Genomic DNA, 13922 nt, shown 5'->3' on the forward strand with positions numbered 1-13922 from the left:
GCAAAATCAGGTATAAGTTTTTCTTGTTAGGAAAAATGCTAGTAGGCAACAGCTTTGTTGCAGTACACCCAGTTGGAAGAAAAGAGAGTCCATCCAGAAGTGGCTATTAACCACTAAAAGTTTATTTTTTGAAAGCATCTAATGTGATTCTTTTTACAAGTGGGTCCCTGTTCTCATTTTCTCTCTTCTTTCCAAATAATAAAAATAGGATCTCCATTTCCACTTCTTCCCTTTGTTTTATTTACATTGAACCACTTATCTCGTTGGGCAATTCTACCAGTGATCACATCTTCATTCTTCCTTTTTAGAAGGCTTGACCTGTTCTGAACGATGCTCTATATTGTGTGAACATTGGGAGAAGGATTGATTATACATACATATATATTTTACAGATGTTCTTTGTCTTATATGGATTTGTTTAAGGAATTTATTTTTGTTTCTACAGGTTATTAACTATGTCGTAGAAAAGATGGTTCTTGACAAACCATTGGATGGTGGAAATTCTGATGGAACATTTGCTCCAGGTTTGCCTGGAGGACAATCACAACTCGCAACACTTGGAGGGGATGGCTCCTTCCGCCCTGGCTTGAAGCCCTGGCAAAAGCTAAAACCTTCCATAGAGATTTTGTGCAATAACCAGGCAAGTGAATTTTGGCTGATATTTAAGAAAATACTTAATAGCTTGTTAGCAAGTTAATTGGTGAGTTGGGAGGTTTTGACTATATTGGAACAAGGAACCAAAAATACCTCTTGAATCAACATGGTTATAAACCCATTAAAAAAATTCACGGTTCTAGGTTTTGGAATCCATGTCCTTCGAAATCCAAGATTTTCATCTCATCAACTTAACTGTCGTAAATATTGTTTTTACCCGTTCTTGTTGACTTGTATTTCAGTGTTCTCTCTGCTGAATATTTATCTTGTTGTCATATGGTACCCACTTCCCCTCATGTTAATCTTTAAGTTTGGTTATCCTCAAAGTGAAACAGAGAAAAATTTCAAGATTCACCAGGAAAATCTTAAAACAAGCATTTGATTGGTAGAAAGTTGGTGGGGTCTTAATAAGTATATTCTTGATAAGAAAAATTGTGTTGTTAGTGGCAGTTATTTCCTTATTGGGGGTGAAGTGGATAATTGGTTTTTTGGGCCTACTTGACTATTGCATTTTCTTACCAGATTCAACTCAACTCAACTCAACTAATCCTTGTCCTGACTATATGGTGTTGGCTACATGAATCCTGTTCTACCATTTGCTCTGATCAGTTCCATGTCCATTATTAAATTATGAGCCTAACTTACTTCTTACTACTTCAATCCATGTCCTTGTGGTTTGCCCTTACCTCATCTAGATCTTCCAACTGGTGCTGTAGCTAGTCTTTTCTGTACGTGATCACACCATCTTAGTCTACTTTACGTCATCTTCTTACCTATTGGAGCTACTACATGTTTCCTTCAAATATGTTTATTTTTAATCCTGTCCTTTCTAGTTTTCCCACTCATCCATCTCAACCTTCTCATTTTTGTTAACTTAGTTTTGGGCATGCCATTTTTTGATTGCCTAACACTCAGATCCATACAACATTTCTGGCCTTGAAACTATTTCATAAAATTGTTTTCAAGCATGTAAAACCCAAATACGTCGATGTTAGGGTCTTAAATTCTTAATCCTTACAAAAAATTATTTTATAATTTTAATTGCCTTTTAAGAAGAATTTTTTTTTGAGAAAATTTAACCAGAATTTATTAAGAAGAAAGAGGGGTGGGGGTGTGGGGTCAAGGGAAGATATACAAAGCAGGGGGGAACCCCTACAAGTTACAAAGGAGGAAGCTTGTCGCTATACAAATGCTCCAAATACACACCAAATTTAGCTAGGCCATCTGCAGTATGATTGTGTTCCCTAGGAATCCGAACTAAATTAACATTCAAACCATCCAAAGAATCCCAAGCTTCAGTCAGATAGTGGTAGTCTCCAAGGGCCCCCCTTTTTGTCTCTTAACCATTTTATCGTATTTGCTGAATCACCTGCAATGATCAAATTCTGAATTCCCAGATTCTTTATTATCCTGATTCTGGTGAGAGCAGCCATCACTTCACCCTTTGTGGAGTCAGCCCAGCCGATTGGACCACTAAAAGTCCGGCAAATATTGCCCCTTTCGTCCCTTATTGTACTACCAATACCTGCAAGTCCTGGATTGCCTAAGGCACAACCGTCAAAATTAAGGGTTATCACACCTTCACTGATGGAGACAGGATGCCTCAAGGATGTTTGCTGGGGATGAGGGAGAAACAGAAAGGGATGAATATCTCTGATAAGATCGTTGACTGAAAGTCCTTTGAACAGAGCTGAATTCACCGTCCAAAGGATGCAAAGATAGGTAGTATCTGAGATTAACTCCTCCAAGGTTCTGCTTTTATTGTTGAAGATGCGGTTGTTTCTTTCATCCCAAACACCCCACATCACTGCATGTAGCACTGATTGCCAAAAGACTTTACCCCTTTTGCTAAGCCTTGTTCCTTGCCATTGATTCAAGATGTCCATAATGTGTTTTGGAAAAGCCCAGCTTTAACCTGCCATATTCAAGAAGTGGGACCATATCCTTTGAGTGAACCTACAGTTAAGAAGATATTTTACTAGGATGATGAATGAACAACATTAGTAAATGGGGGGTTGTTGGAGCTTTGGTGAGTGGGGCTTGATTGGGGGTCCAAGAGCGGAGCCCCCAGCCCAGCCACTAGGTTCAAAAAAGAACAAAAAGTACAAAAAATAAAAAAGGTGCATGCCCGGGCTCAAGTGCAAGGCACACCAGGTGTACACCTTAAAATGCTTTTGAAAGTCCTGTGCCTGGGGTCTAGGCAAGGCGCATACCTTAAAATGCACCTCACCTTAAGCGCCTAGGCATGTCTTTTAAATCACTGGGTGCATGCAATACATGAGATTTTGAAGTTTTTGTTTTAATAATCCTTATTGTTAATTTATATTGAAGTCTTTTATATGATTTTGTATTTATTTATAGATGTCATTGTGTTGTCACTTCGGGAGGTCAATATTGGCAGATGCCCTTGGGCAAATACTTTACCCCCATGCCACATTCACATAAAAGTCAACAATGTTTAGGAGTTGGACACACCAAGACAGTGAAATGCCAGATTTGTTAAATGTTAACTAGAGAGTTGAACAAATGCCCCAATTGCAACCACCCCCTGTTTTTCAAAATATTGTATTTAGTAAATGAGGCCATTGTAGATTTTATTTTGGCACTTTTTCAGGTCTTATCTCCTGACATGAGCTTAGCAACAGTTCGAGCATATATATGGAAAAAGAGTGATGACCTAGTCCTCAATTACAGAGTAATACAAGGTCGATGATTCCTTAATGAGGTGAGTACTTGACTTATTTAGGATATTCTCTGTTCAATATTCTTTTTTCTCCTAGTTCAAGATATAAAAAATCAGTTGACTTGATGAATTTTGGTTTTGACCAAATTTTCTCAATAGGTTTCTTTCTACAGAATTTAATAATTTTTTACTTCATAGGATGTAATTGATTTTTAATGTTCCGAGTCATTGAAAGCCCCCAGGGTTTATGAACCCAACCTTTCATGTCAAATTTAACCTCGTCATTAGCACAATTAAGTTGATTTACAATCACATTTAAAACTTAGAATATACAATCCGTACTAAACAGGTTCAACTCAGCACTACTCTAAATCCGAGTTCGTAAATATTTGCACTTTAATATTCTGATGTATCCCCTGTTTTTTGCTGTTTTGTTATAGATGTTTGTGGAGTTGGATTTTCTCGCCTGTAGCGATGGAACCGCCATCTGCTAGGCATGTAAATTACGGGACTGTAACTGAATTCTCCAGGGCTGCTGGTTGTGATCAGAACTGGTTTTCCTGTAAATTTGGAAAGTTGATCAGTTGATGAAGTGTCATTGAAATTTGCAGATTTTCCATGGAGAAAAGTCCTAGCTCGATGCTTGATCTTTCAATACATTATTTGTGATACGAGCATGCAGGTGGGGTGGTTATTGGTGAAGATGTATGCATTTTCAGCACAGTTAGCTAGGTCCGAGAGGTTGCGCGATTGTGAAGGAGAAAAACAGGATGTGGAGAATGTGGAAGAGCACGGGTTTACCCCCACTAAAGGAGCGTTTAGGTTAGAGATAAAGACGATAACGAAAGCTATGTACTGATCAAAAAAGTAAAAAAAAAAAAAAAGAAAGAGATGTCGAAAGCTGTGTAGATGTGGCGGTGCCTAACAGAACTCTCTTTGAGGAAGTAATTAGATCTGTTGGATATAAAATAATCTCTGTTTTTGTCAAACAGGTTATTCAATATATATTTATTTATTCATTTTCATGCCCCTTTCTTTTCTACTATTATTTTGGTTTCAGAATCATTGAAGTTTATGAAATATCACGTAAGGTTTTCTTTAAATTGCTATCTGGTTTGATGTTCTTTTCAATTGTGGCAAGTACTGTAGATTCCGATGAGATTTGAAAGGATGCATTCGAAACAAACAGGAAGAAAACTGAGTGTTTGATTAATGACAAAAGTCCACTGTAATCCCCTTTTCTTTTCTTTTCTATTCTTTTCGTGTTTATTTATTTATTTATTTATTTTTTTTGGGGGGGGGGGTGGTTGGTGAAGGGTGCAAGGGCAAAAATCTTGGAATGACCAGCATGAGAATGTGGGTTCAAGTTGGAGCGGCCACAGGGCCACTTGCACAACAAAATGGTTACGCTCAAGGTTCAAAATATCGATATGTCGGTAGAGGCATGTCGGGCAGTAGTGGTTTTTTTTTATCAATTCTGGTTCAGAGGGGCTGATATAAGGTCTGTCCACCCCTTAAACCGGTCAAAACCCCCATGCACCCTCTGTAGGTGTGTATTGAGAAGCTCTAGATACGATACATATTGGCCGACTCTCATATCCATTTCAACCCTTCGAAGACCCGGTGAGAGTAAAGGTGATCCAGATTCCAGATATTAAGCTACTGATATGCACCTGTGAGAGTAAAGATTAAAATTGCTTTCAGTATCTTAACTCATTGAGTGGATTTGATGGGATTATAGATAAAAATAACTCACTGATTGGATTTAAAAATTAATATTTAATTATATTACCTTATATGATAGGGCAAATTTTTTAAAGTATCTCTGAATTTTAGGAAATTGAATCAATTTCTTACTTTAAAATTACTCACCCCTAGTGTTTAGAAATTGGCTTAAAGTACCCCTAATTTTTCTAACAATTGATTAAATCCTTCGATTGTTGGTTCAATGGAAATATGAAAAAGGACTGTCACCCCATCATTTTCTTTAAAATTTTAAAATGAAACATTTAAACAAGAAACTTCCAAAACCAGTTACGAGCAAGAAACTTCTAATATCTTCAAACAAATTAATTCACAGTCAATACTCCAAATCCAGTTATGAACAAGATCAAATAAAAACAAAACCAATGTAGGATTAGCTCTAAGACGGGTAAAAAATTAATAAAATGTAAAATTTTTGTAAACAACAACTAACTAAATAATGAGAAAAAACTCCAAAACCCGGGCATTATCAGACTCAAACCCTTCTCCCCCAACCATTAACGGCAACAAGCCTTCATCAACGGTGTTCAAATCGCAACCGTGGATTTTAAAGGGGGTGATGTTAACGGCAAGTTTCAAACATCAAGAGTGTTCAAAGGGTGTGCTGCTATATGTGTCTAGACTCTAGAGTTTTTGGTCCTTCCTTTTTTTAATGCTGGTGAAGTGAAAGATCTTTAATATAGATGTGCTTTTTAATTATTGATTTTAAAAAATAGTACTCTGCGATAAATGACCTACCTCTTTTACAAAATCAACTAATTCTGCTTGCCAACGTTTTGCAATACCCATCAACTTCTTTGGTGATGAGATCAAATTAATAAACTCTGACCAACGTTTTAGGAGTTCTTCTTCTAAGCGTTGTGCATTTTCATTTCTTGGGAGAAACCTGTTTCAATCCCAGAAGGAATCCAAACTATCTTATTTCTAAGAGAATGCATTGCTGGTTTAGTTAATCCCATAACCTTCATGAACTGGAGTACAAGGATTTCAATGACTATCAAAAGAAATAAATAATATCATTAACTTAACTCTAGGATTTTGGAATGCAACCAATGAGGGTAGCCTTCCCCAAGCCCCTATTTCCATATTCCGACTGCCAAAAAGAAGAAACCAAGTTCCATGGTGAAGCATTGAAATTTCTAAGATTTTATGGAAAAAAAATTCATGGAGATAACTACTGGATTATTAGAGACTTTGAAAATTTGAAGAATAATAGAGGGCAAAATCAACCACCAAGGGTAATATTGGGTTTTAAATAATTATGTATATCACGTGGTTATGTAAACGGATTGTGATTGAACACTAATAGACGCTAATCCTAGGGGAGGATTTAGTCAATTGTCAGAAAATTTGGGGGTACTTTAAATCAATTCCTATACAGTAGGGGTGAGAATCTATTTCCTAAAATTTAGGGGTACTTTAAGAATATGCCCTATATGATGTGTTGCTATTAAAGTATTTTGATTAACCAAAGGCAAATATTGGCATTAAATAGTATATGTAGATCAAGGTTCAAAGTATTGACATAGGCTGATACGCCATTGGTACTTTTTTTTTTAAAGTTTTGTTTATTTATTTATTTTTTCACAACTGGTTCAAAGGGATTGATTTAAGGTCCGACTACCTTTTGAACCATGGTCTGACCTGATACAATCCTGAAGGGACGTATGGGAAAGCCATTGGCACAATATGTATCAGCCGATACAGACTAATATGTGTGCATACTTTGAACGTTGACATAGGATTGGGGGGTGGGGGGGAGTAGAAGATAAAAATTTTGAGAGTTATTAATGTTGGATGCATGTTAAATGCACATCTCAACTAATTTTGTGCCAGCTTGTTTAATTTTTTATTGGTTCAAGTTTCACAAAATATATTTTCAGGTTTAACAAAATGTACACACTGCAATGATGCATTATAGATTTTGCCAACTTTGATTACTCCATCTTTTTCTAAAAGAAGCTAAATTCAAGTCGATTAGTCTTGTTCAAATTCAGTGATAAGTTTGATTGACACGTGTAATACAGGAAAGCGTGACAAGTGGGCATGCTCTTCTCTCGTTTCTGACTCTCTAGAACTAGAAGGCAGAGTAGATAACTTTGGCAGTTGCAGTCTACATAAGCATATAAAGCCATCCATCTGATTTCCACTACTTGCAAGTTGCAAGGTAGCAGGGATCCAATCCAACTGCGAAAAGTTTGCTTCTTTCCATTGGAGTTCGTGGCTTTATTCTTCACTTCTCGTTGTCTCATCCAATCCAACAGCGAAAGGTCTACACTCCTACTTCATCTGTTTTCTCATCATCTTATCTCCACTCTCAAACCTCTCAGGACCTCACTAATAAAAATCCACAGAACCCGCCAAAACTCACATCTTCCCATCTTTTGCTCAAAAAAGAAGCAAGCCCACCTTTCTCCTTACGAGAAATAGTCTCTCTCTCTCTCTCTCTCTCTCTCTCTCTCCTCCTCCTCCTCCATCCTTCCTTTTCTTGATTTCTTCCTCCTCCTTTTCTTCTGAAAATGGTTAATTTTAGAGGGGACCCTGGACGTCGCGAACAACAACAGCCGAGATATGTGGTAGAAGAAGCAGCTGAACAAGATGAGCAACTACAACAGCAGCAGCACTTGGCTGCAAAAGTAACGCTGCATGGTCTCTGTGATTTCTGTGGAGAATCCAGAGCTCCCTTATACTGCCGGGCCGACACAGCTAAGCTTTGTTTCTCCTGCGACCGTGAAGTCCACTCGGGGAACCCACTCTTCGGTAAGCACTCTCGCTCGCAGCTTTGCGATGCTTGTGCTTCTAAGCCGGCTTCAATCTTCTGTTCCACGGACAATCTCGTTCTTTGCCAGAACTGCGATTGGGATGCTCATGGTGGTTGCTCTTCCTCATCCTCATCCTCTCTTCACGACAGGAGGCCTCTCGAGGGGTTCTCTGGTTGTCCTTCGGCGGTTGACTTGTCTTCCATTCTTGGGTTTGAAGACGTGGGGAACAAGCCTCTGTTACTGATGGGGGACGCCATGGATGATTGCTTGGTGGTCTCTGGTCCCTATGGATCGATGGGGATGGCTGATAGTTTCACGGATGAGTTAGTACGGGACACTCCTGTTGTTAGTCTTGACGATCTTATTGTTTCGAGTGATTCCACTCATAACTTCCAACCTATGGTGGTTCCTCCTCTTCCCAAGGTAAAAAAAGGCTCAGAAAGCTCCCTTTTTCTGTTCAGTTTGTGTTCGTCTTCTAATTTCTTTGAGTATCAAATTCGCTTTATTATGTGAATTTGCGCTTGATCTCACTCTAAGTCTCAAACTGTAGTAGTCTGATTTCCTTTACTTTTGGACAGAGTCTCTTGTTAGTCTATGCTTTATAACTATAACTATTTATTAACAGCCTTTTGGATATTGTCTTTGCATCAGAGCAGGAAATCAGCTTGTGGGAAACACAAAGAAGAGATATTACGTCAGCTCTGCAAACTGGCAAGGTTGGAGAGAAGCTTGAGTTCAGAAAATGGGGTGGTCGAATCATTTCTTGGACTCCAACCCTCAGTACAGGAACGAAGCTTCCAGACTGGATATGTAGATACAGGAATAGAACATGAGACAGGGCCAACCTTAGCACCCGGTTTCGATGTGAGGTTCCTTTCCCCCTTGGATTAGATTGAATCAGTTTCTTACTTATTGTCACTTCCTTCTTAGCTATTTCTAATCTTGTCATATGAGTGCTTTTGTTTGATTCCAGTTTTGTTTTCAGAAATTTCCTGTATTTTCAGCTTTGTTGTTTCTTGATCAGTTACATGGGAAGTGGTGGTGAAGAACTGAAGGATAGTAGTTGAGGTTGCAGTTCTTGAAGGGTTAATATTCCTTAATTGAATGGTCGCAGTCCTTGGGGCTGGTAAACCTACTTGAGGGTTAGCTTGGGATTCAGGATCCCCCCTCTTCCTCTGATGAGAGGAAGGAGGTCTACAAGAATGGTTGTTTCTTTGTTTGTAGTCTGTTTTGGGACTGTTCTATAGGTGGGAATTGACCTCTTCTATAGATCTTTTTGCTTTGGGATTATGATGCTTGAGTTGATAACTGATATAGTAGTCCTTGGTATTTGGCCTTGCCACTTTGAGGTCCAAGGTTCTATTGGTGGTGGCTACCTCTTGGGAATTTATAAAGAAAGGAAAAGCCTCACCCAGTGAACTGTTGTGCCCATACACTATAGATCAGACTTGTTATATGGTGGAATTAGGTTGTGATGACCATATGACAGCCAAAGAGCCATTTAAATATACTAGATTTTATCTTGTCTTTTATTCATCCTTTCACATTGTAGAGGATAGACATGGACATGGATTTGTATTCTTTTTGAGAATTAAATTTTGATGGTTGATTGTGTTGCCAATGTTACTTGATTGACCTTCTAGTGGCTTAAGGATTCTGGTGAAGACAAGGTTAAAATAAAGCTTTCATTTTAATCCACTATTCCAAACTCTTAATAGTGTATGTTTCTATGACACAGTTACATAATATTGTGCATTTAAATTTTCTTTGGTATAAAGGAATTCTTTATACTCTTTTATGGGGTAATGATGTAGATGGTCCATTTGTAGGGGTTTAATCTGTTGTTTGATTTCTACTTCAGCCTTTGGTTTGGTTTGACTATTTGGATGTTTATGGTTCCTCTGAGGCATTCTGAGGTTATGGTTGACTTGATGTAATGTTCTCGTCTTTTCAATTTAGAAATAGAAGTGATATTTGCCTAGTGAAGCCAAGTATTTGACTTATCTTTATGCACAGGTAAATGCACTTCAGTGGCATGGTGACTATAGTGAGGCAGCAGATCAGGTTCCCATTTTGATTACCTTTTCAGATAACCGTTCAGAGGAAAATTTTCTAGTTCTTGGTGAACCTGGGGAAGATGGTAGCAGTGGAAGTCATACTAATGTTGGTTGCAAAGAGCAGTCACAGCATCCCATCATCAGAGAGAGCTTGCAAGGCTTGCAAAAAGTTGGTCAGCATGAACCAACCAGAATTGACAGGGACTTGGCGATCTCACGGTACAAAGAAAAGAAGAAAGCAAGAAGGTAATCACACCATTTCTCCTCTTTCAAATTTAAAAGCCTTAACAGTATGAATACAGGGAGGTTCACTCATGAATGTTGGGGCCCATAATCTCAAGAAATTTTGATGTCAAGTAACTTTTAAACAGAACACTGTGGTTTTAGGTAGCACTTTTCTAATCGCAAGTTTTAGTTATTAACCTAATCAAAATTGGGCTAGGTCCATGTCAGTCTGGAATTTTTTCATCTTTGTTGTCCTGAATCTCAGTACATTCCATCTTTGTTGTTATTAAATTTATATTTAACGAGCTGACTCTTATAATTGGGAAAAAACAGATACAACAAACACATCTGGTATGAATCCCGGAATGTTCGTGCGGAAGGCAGGACAAGGATCAAGGGGCGTTTTGCTAAGGCTAATGACTGAAGTACTAGCTAACATGTGAATAGGAACTCTACACCTGGTTTTTCTACATCTATTTTGGTGCACTCTATACTCTTCTTTGGTTTTATGTTGTATATTAGCATCTGAAGTCAAGTAGTGGCAGTAGTTGCAGTTTGTAAGAAACAGACCATGATCATTCATGGTCATGGTAATGCATATTTGGGTAAAGAGTTCAAGATTTATACCTATGCGTGGTAAGATTGCAACATAGATGGGATGAGTTTGAGACCTTCTTTGGGTTTGTAGTGAGAATGAAACAGATCTTGTTTTGTGGCAGATATTACTGGTAATCAGCATGGTACAGCCATTGCTAGATGAGTTCTTTAGAGAACAGATCTATACAAACAGGTAATCAGTATATTCATTTTTATGTATTTCTTTACTAAGAGAATGCCCTTTAAAATTTCATGAAGACATGAACTTTAATCAAATAACAGCATCACATAGGCGTTTCGTTTATTATGCATGAAACCACTGTTAGGTTTTAATGCTTATCAAATAAGCACTAAAAAATAGAAATGCTTGGATTTGTGTGCATGAGGCGTCCCCCAATGCCCCAGCGTTTGTTGAAATTAAATGCTCATGTGACGTACTTTAAGCTGAGGTGGAAAGTAAATTTTTGGGGTGTTACCTGAAACGCCCAACAAAACAACAAAAGCAATGAACGTTTAAAATAACATTTTTCAAATAAACATTTAAAGCAATAAACACTCCATCTATAAATGCCCACAGAACCAACCACATATTGATTACTGGCCATCCTTGGTAGAATTGAGAACTAATTCTCTGTGCTGCATATTCTACTTGTGGGAACGAGCTTGGATTGATTGGTAAGGTTAGAGATGACATTTTCCACCTCCTTACAACTATGGGTATGGGTAAGATACAGCATTAGACTGAATCTGATCCTCCTTGACTCATATATTAAATTGACTAAAATATCCTTAGTGTTTATAATTGAAATACCAATATATTAGGGGATATACATAACCCTAGTGGCTAGTGATGGTGTTTAATGTGTTGAAATTAATAATGCTTTGAATCTCATGTGAAATATAATTGATAGATTGTGCATTTTATACATGTTTCAATCAAATAAATAAAAATTTTGTTGTTTGTTCATATTATTTTATTTGTTTATTGCTTAAAATTAGAGGATTTCGATTCTGAAAATCCAATCTGTTACAGGTTTTTGGGAAGATAAGGGTTGGAAGGTTTGGAGAAGATTATCCATTTTTGTTTGTGAAAAGTTCTCTGCAGCTCTATCCCTACAGTCGGAAATCGTGGTTCAAAAACATAGTAGGATAAATAATAACGGAATGCAGGTGTACTACTACTACTACTACAAAGAACCCAGAGAAACCAATTTATAATAAGAAATTTCAAGTGATTTTTTCATGTTTAAACAGAAGCTACATATAGGAGAGTTTGGTGGGTTAAAGTATTTCTTCGTCTTTTTGTTTTTCTTCTTTCTGTACAGGTTTAGATACCTGGGGGAATCAAGAGTAAGAGAATGAGGTCTGTCTTGATTGTGTCTGCAACAAAGTTGGCTGCTGCTCCATTAATGGTGTCATTGTCAACCAGAGCGGTGACCGTTAACCTCAGCTCCTGCTCATGCACAGCAACACTGGCACCCAATACCTCCGCCCCGTGCCTATTGAATACCGTGAAAATATCATTCACCAGACCCCGTCGAACAACCTTCGAGCGTACCCCGAAGAACCACACCTTGCCGGAAACCGTAACGTCCACCGACGATGATGCATTCCGATGGGTGGGCAGGCATACTGCAGCCGCTTCTACCACTGCCTTTCGTTGCTTTAGCCCTTCTAAGCATTCCTCGAGCTCTTTTATGTAAGCAATTGTCTCGTCCACTATCTTCAGATTCTTCACCTTTGTGTCCTGCATTTGGTCGTCAGACCCACAAATTGATTTGATAACATTAGGTCCTCATTCACCATTCTGACACAAATTGCAGAATAGATGTAAAGAAGCAGAAGGGGGAGATCCCAGTACTAACCTTATGGAAGAGATTGGGAACCATGGATTGAAGGGTTGCAAAGAGTCTGTTCATGTGGACTCGTCGGCTGCTTTCTTGCTGATGAGGTGGCCTTGAACTTGAAGCAGCTCTTCTGTTGAAGTCGGTTCCCCTGGACGGAGAAAACTCAGATAATGGAGCAATTACAGAGTCGCTATATCCCTCCATGAGCTTTAGAAACAGCTTAGAGACGTCCTTGTCTTCTTGGGTTCCTTCCATTTCTGAGAGAGAGTCATGCACACAGAAAGGGGGCATATGAGGCATTATTTATTGAGCTACAAGTTAGAAATGGAGCATGGTCGAGCGATGGCGATGGCGGATGCTGGGTTCCGATTAAGGAAACAAATGGAATATTTTCCTGAGAGAGAAAGAGAATGAATAGTGTACGAGGAAACCAATGATAACGTTTCGATTCTGTTTGTTGATGAGTGAGAACAGAGTGGCAGTTACATCTCAATTCTTCACTTGCTCCAATTTCAGACTTAACAGTGTACCTTTCACGTCGACTGAAGAATTCTGATCTTGTTGATGTGCTCGCCATTACCCCTCCCTGTGCCTCCATCTCCTTCACTCAATGTTCAAAATTTCATAGGCCGATACTTATCGTATCGGGGTGTTTCAGGGTAGTCAGGCCAAACTGATCCCTGAATCAGTTTGAAAAAAAAATGAAAAAAAAATAATAATAAAAACAGGCAAAGACATAGGCTGATACGCCCAACCGGTGTATCAGCTTGTATCGATATTTTGAACATTGCCTTGAGTATCTCTTATACTGTTTAGAAAATAAAAACCTCTCACTTGACAGCTTAAGTTTTTTAGGTTTAAAGGTATCTTAATATGGTGTCAGATCTTGTTTAACGAAGTGGTCTAGGGTTTGATCCTTATCCTCTGTGTTTGTTCACATTTAAAGCCTGACATGAAAGCATTGTTTCGGGAAACCTATTGAAAATGATGAAGAAATTCAGAAAGAAAACCAAGAATTGACTGAACTTAATTAGGGAAGATATTGGGAACCGTGGTCTGAACTTAGGAAGTACTTGATCCAAACATCCATTGTTGAAGCTGTTGCTTTCTTCTCTCTAATGCTAACGAGGTTTCATAGCTTCTGGCTCATTAGAAAATTATGACAAGGGAAGAATAATGGAATCGATGCAATTCCCCATAAGATGTAGAAATAATTCAGCCGATGGCTTTCTTTTCCTCCATTTCTGGGTTGAGAAAGACTGAGGTCAGAGGAGCAGACTCCGATTCTCAAACCATAAAGCAAACTATAAACAATGTGTTTGACATGGTCTTC

General features: G+C 38.3%; 3 protein-coding genes across 6 annotated transcripts in view; 2 read left to right on the plus strand and 1 right to left on the minus strand.

Annotated features, from left to right (window-relative positions):
- Positions 1-4362, plus strand: part of LRS1 (Transducin/WD40 repeat-like superfamily protein) — a 49371-nt gene extending 45009 nt beyond the window's left edge. For both annotated transcript variants that reach the window (XM_088979828.1, XM_088979829.1), the window contains 3 exons: positions 446-640; positions 3269-3379; positions 3778-4362. In XM_088979828.1, coding sequence (XP_088835954.1) covers positions 446-640; positions 3269-3367 — 294 coding nt within the window. In that variant the 3' untranslated portion in view covers positions 3368-3379; positions 3778-4362. The remainder of the gene's footprint in view (positions 1-445; positions 641-3268; positions 3380-3777) is intronic.
- A 2862-nt stretch (positions 4363-7224) lies between these two features.
- Positions 7225-13082, plus strand: LOC148867366 (zinc finger protein CONSTANS-LIKE 13-like). 3 transcript variants are annotated; one of them, XM_088974362.1, is made up of 8 exons: positions 7225-8286; positions 8515-8727; positions 9880-10166; positions 10479-10781; positions 10865-10935; positions 11776-11912; positions 12068-12441; positions 12566-13082. In XM_088974362.1, the coding sequence occupies exons 1-4, from the start codon at positions 7621-7623 to the stop codon at positions 10567-10569; spliced, it is 1257 nt and encodes a 418-aa protein (XP_088830488.1). In that variant the 5' UTR covers positions 7225-7620; the 3' UTR covers positions 10570-10781; positions 10865-10935; positions 11776-11912; positions 12068-12441; positions 12566-13082. The 3 variants fall into 3 exon arrangements, with proteins under 3 accessions (XP_088830488.1, XP_088830489.1, XP_088830487.1); XM_088974363.1 differs by having other exon boundaries at positions 10479-10584; XM_088974361.1 differs by having other exon boundaries at positions 10479-10935.
- On the minus strand, positions 11931-12889 carry LOC148867367 (uncharacterized). Its single transcript, XM_088974364.1, has 2 exons — positions 12608-12889; positions 11931-12489 (listed from the first exon to the last, which is right to left on the minus strand). Exons 1-2 carry the CDS (start codon positions 12887-12889, stop codon positions 12070-12072), a joined length of 702 nt encoding a protein of 233 aa, XP_088830490.1. The 3' UTR covers positions 11931-12069.
- Positions 13083-13922: the final 840 nt, after the last annotated feature.

This window comes from Nelumbo lutea, chromosome 3 (assembly GCF_056320005.1).
Source record: "Nelumbo lutea isolate HS-2025 chromosome 3, American lotus-T2T, whole genome shotgun sequence".
NCBI lineage: Eukaryota > Viridiplantae > Streptophyta > Magnoliopsida > Proteales > Nelumbonaceae > Nelumbo > Nelumbo lutea.

Excerpts from the sequence above, each read along its gene's own strand:
- LOC148867367 (XM_088974364.1), bottom strand. The coding sequence starts at position 12,889 with ATGCCTCATATGCCCCCTTTCTGTGTGCATGACTCTCTCTCAGAAATG. Across the intron at positions 12,490-12,607 it reads TTCCCAATCTCTTCCATAAG|GACACAAAGGTGAAGAATCT; the intron begins GTTAGTACTGGG and ends GACCAAATGCAG.
- LOC148867366 (XM_088974361.1), top strand. The coding sequence starts at position 7,621 with ATGGTTAATTTTAGAGGGGACCCTGGACGTCGCGAACAACAACAGCCG. Across the intron at positions 8,287-8,514 it reads TGGTTCCTCCTCTTCCCAAG|AGCAGGAAATCAGCTTGTGG; the intron begins GTAAAAAAAGGC and ends TCTTTGCATCAG. Across the intron at positions 10,167-10,478 it reads GAAAAGAAGAAAGCAAGAAG|ATACAACAAACACATCTGGT; the intron begins GTAATCACACCA and ends GGGAAAAAACAG.